Genomic DNA, 8,716 nt, shown 5'->3' with positions numbered 1-8,716 from the left:
GAAGAATCCAACTTTCTACAGTTTAATTTAATATAATATCTTTGTGTGTGGAAATGGGAATTAATTCAGCTTTTAAGGTGCTCTTTTCTTGCATGCAGCACTCTAATAAATACAGCTGCTTTTCGACTTTGAAATGAAAAAAATATCTTATCCAGACGAACCCCAACTTAAATAATTGTATGTATTTAATGAATTAATATATATGCTTCGAATTGTAAATTAACCAAATCATTACACAAAATCCACTTATTCTATCAAAATAACCGCCCGTCAAATGATTTCCCTTTCAAAGTGATTCAACAACATTTTCTGTGATTAAAATGATTCACGTTTCGTTCAATAAATTTGGCTTTTTTTTATTTAGATATATTATTATATAAGTAAATATCATATCTTGATATATATTAGACTTCTCCTGTTTTGCTGGCCATGTAAATCTATCTGCCTTCTTATCAAATGGCCTTTGTCATTTCTTTGCCCTTGACTACTGTGCTGCAACTCACGTCATTTCATCACCACTAGCCATGCCATTCATGCCACACTTTGGTATTCCCTTAGTTTCTATCCACTACATAATTAGTTTAAATGTGGTATAGTAATTATAGGTGGAGAGTGTGACATGAATATATATATATATATATAAGTAATGTTGTGTCGCTCTTGAATTAATGAAAAATAATTAATACTTAAGCTTGCTTCTGCTTAAGTATATATTTATATATATATGCTTTAGTGTTTATTAAGGCTATTAGTCATGAGTGGTGATATTAACACAGCAAAGTGTTTGAAATGGCAAAAGGACTCAAATTCAAGACCAGTGAGGGTACAGTGATTGAAGATAAGAGTCTTTTAGATTTGGATATTTTTATCTTTTCAAAAATCTTAATTGTGTTTAGCAGTAATTTGACGTACGTAAAACATCATCATCCTATAAGAACAACTAAAGTTAACCAAGTTAATTATGTATCAGTAGTATCACCTCCGTTGAGAGCCAATTAAAGCTTAGATAGGTTAGGAGAGATAGTGAGCATAAAAGAGAAAAATGAAAGCTCACAAAATTAAGTAAGCTTACAAGTTACATCCATCTTCCGAGACAATCTGTAGTGGCCAACAATTAATGTCAAGTAGCCTCTATAATTATATATATATATATATATATGTTCTTATATTAGGTGGGGGTCCTCTTTCTTCTATATATATCTCCAAATTATACACATAAAAGCACAACTTTTGAGAGAGAGACAATAACCCAAACAACATGAGTGGACGCAGCCATTCGTTCGATGGTCAGAACGAATGATACGCAAAGCCAACCTCTCCTCAGAAGACACGTCCTTGAGTTTGAAAAAGTAACAGGTACATACACACACGCACATATATATGACTGGAAGGCTTTTTCAATATTCGGGGATTAAGATTGTGGATGCTCCAATACGTGGTGATCAATGATCGATCATCGGCATAATTTAAGGGGGAGGCCTGCTTTTGCCTTTAGACGACACAGAGATTCGGAAGTCGGCATCTTTTCAGTCAACTTAGCCATGTGTCTTCCTCCTGGGTGTATAAAGTACATTAAGCCACCAGTGTTTGGGTTTGTAGCGTTTCAGTTCTAGAGTCATATACTTTTACTAGTCTCTGCAAAGTCATTTCTCTTCAATCCTTCTTGCTGATGTTGTGGCCTAAGATTTGTTTTTGAGGCTGTAGTTTCACACTATAGGGTGATTGTTTATTTTAACATCGGAATTGAGGCAACTGCAATTTGTATGGGATGTGTATATAACTAATTATATATCATTAGGGCCATAACCTAATTGTGGCATTACAGTTAGGCATGAATAAATATCTTTGAATTTGAGTTTCTGTCACTGCCCCTAGGCTTGATTGGTTATTCACTCAAAGATTATTTTTGAGTTATCTTACTGTTAAAATGTAATAAGAGTATTCTTAATCTCTCTAATGACATATCAATGCAACAGCAGAAAGGTTATTGACTTTACTGATTCTAACCTTGTAAGACAAAAGGGACTTTTGGCTGCTCTTTTCGTGTGTCTATACACAGTGGCAGAGCCAAGAACAAATTTTAGTTTTAGTCCGGATCAAAGTATAATTTTAATCCTAACTAAATTATAAAAATTATAATTATTTATACTAATATATATAAAAAATAAAAAAAATAAAAAGCCAGCTGGCCAGAACGTGGCTCCCGCCACTGTCTATGCATCAGTAATACTCATAAAATTACAAGTATTTTTTGAATATTTAACAATATTTTTTATGAAATTACCAGCTACTTTTTTAAAATTATAAATACTAAAAATTAAAAGTGTTTCTGGTTTTTGAAAATTATAAATGTTTTAAATAGTAAAAAGTATTTATTTTTTAAAAACTATAAACACTTTTTACACTTAGCAATAATGTTTATAATTTTTGAAAAATAGTTGATAATTTTTGAAGTGTTGTTGTCAACTAGATTGCACAGAAAAGAAAAGGAAAAAATTATATTTTTTTTAAAAAGTAAGAAACAAAAAAGTGAGGTAAACTGTAAAATTAAAAAATATAATTTTTTTATAAATATAATTTTTAATATATAAAATTATAAAAAATACTTTAAACATAAATAATAAACATAAGTTTCATAATGCATTTAAACAAACATAAAAACACCATTTGTAGCAATTTCCACAAGAAAAAGTAAAAAAAATTAAGAAGCAGGAACAATATTCTGCAGGAAAAATTATTATCCTCTCAATCACCACCAAATATTCAAACTTTAGATCTTAACATTACAAAAAAAATTGATATTTTGTGACCATTTTTAAAATTGTTGCAAAATATGGTATTTTGCGACACTTTATAAACCATCGTAAAATTTAAAAATTTTAAATTTTAAAATTACATTTTGCAACAATTTTTAAAAAATTATCTAAATTTAGAAAATAATTTAATAATTAAAAAATAAAATAAAATTAACATTTGTTATGATTTTGAAGAACTGCTGTAAAATTTATTAAAAAATTAAATTTTGCTAGGATTTTTGAAAAATTATTGCAAAATTTAAAAAAATAATTTAATAATTAAAAAATTAAATTAAATTAATTTTGTATAACCATCGTTAAATTTATTAAAAAATAAATTTTATTAATTTAATAATTAAAAAATAAAATAAAATTAATATTTGTGATAATTTTAAAGAACCATCGTAAAATTTTAAAAAATAAACTAATATTTATATTAAAAATATATAAAATTTTGATAATTTATAAAAAGAAATTTTAAAAAAATATGTTAAACTTTTCCTTTTATTTTTTAATTAATTAATTAATTTTATTTTTTTCAATTAATTTATTTTTAATTTATTCTATTATTCTTTTAAAAATATATATTTAATTTAATCAATTAATTTATTTTTAATTTATATTAAAAAATATAAAATATAATTATAAAAAATAATAGTTAGATTAATATATAATTAATATGCGCGAGTATATAACAAGGAGGCTTCTCATATTTGCTAGCTTTGCGCGCGCATACAAAAGGTCTTGGGATCAAAATTGGGAAGGGGAAGGCAGTTGGAATAATATTCCAGTATTGCCACGTGCTGCGCAGGGCAGCCAGGCCAGCACGCATGATCGAAAACAATTTTTTTAGCAACGATTCTGAAACCGTCGCTAAATATTATTCTAGCTACTACTAAAATTTGATTTTTTTTATAGTGTTAGATGATAACTAAATTTTGATATATATATATATATATGTGTGTGTGTGTGTGTGTGTGATGTATTCATAGACACTTCCAAATTGTAGCAGTACATTGTCAATAAAATCATGAATAGCAAAGCAATCCATATCTAGAAACACACTAACTCAAACACAGAGCTTAGAGAGAAAGAGACACTAATATCCTCATGGGCGTAGCACGATTGGTTCTCAGGTAACAGATTGCACTAAAGAATGCAAGTTCGAATCATGGCAGCCGCAGTGTGAGAGTTTCACTCTCCTATAGGGGTGGCTCCTTGTGGGCACCATGTACTGTGCCTCCTACCTAGTACGTTGCCGTGTATCGTGATTAATTCCTCTCACGTGCGTGGACAGTGTGTCCCTTAAGGTGAGGGATTTCACCTTTTGCACCCAAGAGAAAGAAACTCTAACAACCAGCAAATGTTAAATGAAGAGAAAGAGAAATGGAGATGAAGGGTTACTTAGAGAAAGAACAATTGGTGGTGAAGGCAAAGGAAAGACCAGTGGCGGTTCAATCTTTGGGATTCACAATTGATAGAGGGGTAATCTTTGGCCAACGAAATAGAACTGAAAGCGAGGGAACGTCGACGAGAATCGGAAATAAGGGAACTACAGCAAGGGAGCACCGAAGTAGTAAGAGGGGACTTCACGATTTAGAGGGCTAGAAGTTGAAGAAGAAAGTAGACTAAAAAAGAGGGTAGAATAAGATTGGTCGTCGAGACTTATGCCCAAGCTAGGCGGTAATGGTTGGAAATGTGTTTCGGCAAATTTATACAATTTGTGAAACAACCTGAAACTTTTTGCTTATTACAGAAATACCTCGAAAAACATTTCATACCATTTTTTCCATTTTCAAAATGGAAAATAGTTCGAAAACACTGAAATAGAAATAAAGTCTCCAAGCTGTTTTTGTGCTTTACAGGTTGTCAAGATTTAACAATAAATTTGTCGCCTGAGTCTACAATAAAGAAAATAGTCAGAGAACGTGAACAGATTCTCACATATTTATTTATAGACAGGGCCAACCCAACCCTTAAACCATATATGTCATGGCCTTAGGCCTCCAAAATTACAAGGCCTCAAATTTTAAAAATTTGTAATATTTATGTATATATATATTTTAGTAATTAATATTTTATTAAAAAATTAAATACAAAACATTTTAATTTTTTTTAATTTCCCTTCACCATTTTTCAATTCTTAACTGTTGCTGTGGTGTTCTCAAATCTCAATATTTCATAAAACTCACATATTTATAGAATGAAAAGTTGCTCATTATTGGTGAATTTTATTTTTTTAATGCTATCTGTTTAATGTTTTGTTTTATTTTTTTCTATAAAATAATTATAAATATATAATTTTTTACTCGCACTAAACTTCTTAGAATTTCAAGAAAAATTAGTTTTGTTTTTCTTTGTTTATTATTATAAGTTGTTTGGCTTTTTTTTCTTATCTCTGAGATATTATATTTTAGTTAAAAATTTATTATTATTAAGAGATTATTATATTTTATAGTTGATTGAATTTTAATTTTTTATTTATTTAATAAAATAATAAAATATTTATATAAAAAAGTGTATTATTTATTTTTTTATAAAAAAATTAATACTCGAAGGCCTTAACAAATTCTTTGGCTTAAAACCCCAATTTTGTTGGGCCGACTCGATTTATAACGGGGCATAAAGTAATTCTAAATCCCCTGTGATTGAGATTTTCTTAATTGATATTTATCTAAGATTCTGATATCTTATCAGAATCAAAATACTTTACGGATAATATTTATCTTAACATTATGAAATTCGTTAGGATTAGAATTCGTATTAATAATATTTATTCTGATATTCCAAGATCTCATTAAAATTAAAATTCTTTAAGAATAATTTTCATCTTTTTTGCTCGACCGTAGGAGGGATTTATGGACGAGGGAATTATCAACTTTGCATGTTGCATAGGACCCTGTCTACAAAAAAATTTACACTTTTTTAACTCAAAAAGTTACTTTGAATTTTAATTTTTTTTATCTTTTAATGAATTTTTATTTATAACACAAGAAGAAGAAATATTGTTAGTTCTTTAAAAAATTATTTATAATTTTGTGTCAAAATACTGTGTATAAATAGCATTAATTTGTGTGTAGGCTAGTATACAAGAGTGAGTAGTGTTCTTCGGATGGCTTGCTAACGAGAATAATAATAATATAATGGAAAGAGAACTTGCTTTGCACTTGGCTCCACCGAGTTGTGGCGGGTTTCGCCATTACCATAGTATATATTAGATACAAATCTTTTGTCATAACTTTTAGATTTTCTTTAATTTTTGGTAAGTAACGTTACATAGAATAATAAATCTAAATATATGATAAAATAAGTAAATAACTGTACCTGCAAAACATGAATATTTTTAATTATTGATAATAGAATTCTTTTCTCAGATACCATTATAATTAGGCTGTCATCCAAAATATATATATATATATACTAATACTACGCTTGGAACTATAATTTGTGGAAGAAAAATAAAGAAAAAAGGTATGGTTCTCATAAATGATATATCATTGTCCTCTCCAATCCATTCTACTAAAACAAAATATTGCTCTTCTTGAGGGTAGTCTAAATTACATGAGTAGAGACATCAATTCATTCCCTCGTCATGTCGGCCCGGTAGCACAATTGTTGGCTTATTGGGCTGCCAGGGGCTGAGAGTCGAAGAAAAACAAAAGCCTAGAGAAAACAGAACAAATTCTAGAAAGAAAATGTGCCCGTAATTTGACAAAAACAAAAGTATTAGAACATATTAAGATAGAACGCATCATTTATGGTGGCGTCTCATCATTATCATACACACCATGGAGATAATTCAAAGGACTAGCAACTTCTTATGACCGGACCAACGACAATAATAATGCTTTTTTTTTTTTTTTAAATATATTTTTTCCTGTGACTAAAAGGAAAAGGATAAAAAGTGCAAGAAACTTCCTGAAACTGGTTCCAACCACGAAAAGGTTCCCGAGACACGTGACAGATTCGGCACGTGCCGCTCCTCTTGCGGCCGCATCCTACACCTGCCTGCCTGATCAACGAAGAATCTACTCTAGATCTCCCCCCCATCGCAGCCACTCAATTACATACTCTCTGATTCGTCCGGTGGCACTGTCTTAGCCATGACGTCGCTTGATCAGCACCGCCGTCCCTATGATCCAACGGTTCCGATTTTACCTCCGCCCCACCCAGTTGCAGCTGCAGCTCTTCTTCCTGCTCCACCGCCTCACCGTCGCCTACCCTACACCGTTTCGCGCCTATCGGAATACCGAAAAGTCTTGCACTCGTGTCGTCCTCCAGTTTCGCCTGATCTTTAACGCCGGTTCTTTCACTGGATTGAATCGACGGTAACAAATCGAGCGGCCTCAACGATGGAAGAGCGATCTGCGGCCGGTGATTGGCGTAGTTTGACATCAGAGTATAGATGCTGTTGCACAAACTCTTCATCTGACTCAACTCTTGGTTGAGTTGGATGTTCTCTTTCCTTAGCCTCTCGTTCTCGTCCATAAGCTCGACGGTACTACCAGAAGTCTGTTGGCACAGCATCGGCGGCGATGAGTTCGGCGAAATGACTTGTTCCTCGCCAGAATTTGATGGCGACCCCGTCCCTTGCAGCGGTGCAGCCGCAGCCGCCGCCGCCATCAAGGCGATTGGCGCCGCTGCAGCAGGCGGTGTAACTTTTCGTCGCTGTATGTCGCAGAGAAGTCTCTTTTCACCTCTGCGGAAGCATTCGTTCGAAAATTCCCAGCGATCAGGTACAATTTTCCGAAACCCCTAGGAATCCAGAACAAGACGAGCAAAATTTCAGAAATGACATGAAATTTCAGAGCAAGAAGATTTCAATCAGATCATGATAATCAGAATGAGGCTCACATAGGTGTTGAGTTGACGGACAAAACTGGAGAAATTGTTGTGTTTGAAATACTTGGGAAGCAGATCCCTGGCGAACTCGGCGGGATTCCAGACGATGAAGGTAGATCCGTCTTCGTTCCACGAGATCACGTCGTCGATGTTGCGGTCATCGACAAGCTGGTAGGTTTTGGTAAGAAACGGCGTCGGAAGAGACCTCGGCGCATCGCCCAACGCCGTTGATTCTCCGGCGTTCTGCTCCCCCGGAGGTGGAGCCATCTCCGTCACCTAACCGGCACCAAAATTCCATCAAATCAATCCAAAAACAAGAAAAATATCTAACCTTTAAACAAAAATTAATTGACATCACCAAAACCAAAAGAGCACGAATCGAAACAAAGTCAAACCTAATCCACCAATTTGTAGCTGAAAGGAGATCGCAGGAGAGCAGATCTGGTAGGAAAAGGAAGGGGGGGGGGGGGGGGGGGAGAGAGAGAGAGAGAGAGAGAGAGGAGAGGAGAGAGAGAGAGAAGCGTCGTACGAAGAAGAGTGCGTGCGTTTTCAGGCAATTCTAGAAGGTTCCTGTTGGGTGGTAGACATGTAGGGGAGGGAGGGACGGATGGGGGAATTTCAAAGAAAGAAAGGAAAGCAGAACGGAAAGGAAGGAAAGAACGAGAAACTACGTTACATCTTTTCGAGAAGTTTCCTGCGAGGGCTGAGTCATACGTGTCACTTTGATCAAATTGATCCATTCCTTCCAGGTCATTTATTTTTGTTGCTACTAAATCTGGCAATCGAAACTGTCGTGATAACAATTGTGAAATAAGCGAGGAAGATCATCTAATTTGTGTTTTCGGGGCCTTCCCCTTCGGGAGTTCTCAATTGCAAAATGACCCTTTTATCTTTGATAATTACACATTCTTGACTCTTCCCACCGAAATCGTCTAATATGGCAGGAATTCAACATCGTCACAATCTTTACTTGTTCTAATTTTTTTTCCACACCTTGGCTTAATTAGTCTAACACTTTGATTTGTGAGTCATTTTCTTCTTCTTCTTCTTCTTATTATTATTATATTTCAAGTGTGCGT

General features: G+C 33.3%; 1 protein-coding gene across 1 annotated transcript; it reads right to left on the bottom strand.

Annotated features, from left to right (window-relative positions):
• Positions 1–6,502: 6,502 nt before the first annotated feature.
• Positions 6,503–8,375, bottom strand: LOC127792947 (heat stress transcription factor B-2a). Its single transcript, XM_052323634.1, has 3 exons — positions 8,033–8,375; positions 7,650–7,913; positions 6,503–7,550 (listed from the first exon to the last, which is right to left on the bottom strand). Exons 2-3 carry the CDS (start codon positions 7,902–7,904, stop codon positions 6,855–6,857), a joined length of 951 nt encoding a protein of 316 aa, XP_052179594.1. The 5' UTR covers positions 7,905–7,913; positions 8,033–8,375; the 3' UTR covers positions 6,503–6,854.
• Between the last annotated feature and the right edge of the window lie 341 nt (positions 8,376–8,716).

The sequence above is a fragment of the Diospyros lotus genome, chromosome 1 (assembly GCF_014633365.1).
Source record: "Diospyros lotus cultivar Yz01 chromosome 1, ASM1463336v1, whole genome shotgun sequence".
In the NCBI taxonomy this organism is placed as follows: domain Eukaryota; kingdom Viridiplantae; phylum Streptophyta; class Magnoliopsida; order Ericales; family Ebenaceae; genus Diospyros; species Diospyros lotus.
This window is presented reverse-complemented; position numbering and strand designations above follow the sequence as displayed.

What these genes read in the sequence shown, in the direction of transcription:
- LOC127792947 (XM_052323634.1), bottom strand. Translation starts at nt 7,904, where the DNA reads ATGGCTCCACCTCCGGGGGAGCAGAACGCCGGAGAATCAACGGCGTTG. An exon ending in TCCGTCAACTCAACACCTAT is followed by an intron (nt 7,551 to 7,649) that starts GTGAGCCTCATT and finishes CTGGATTCCTAG; the next exon opens with GGGTTTCGGAAAATTGTACC.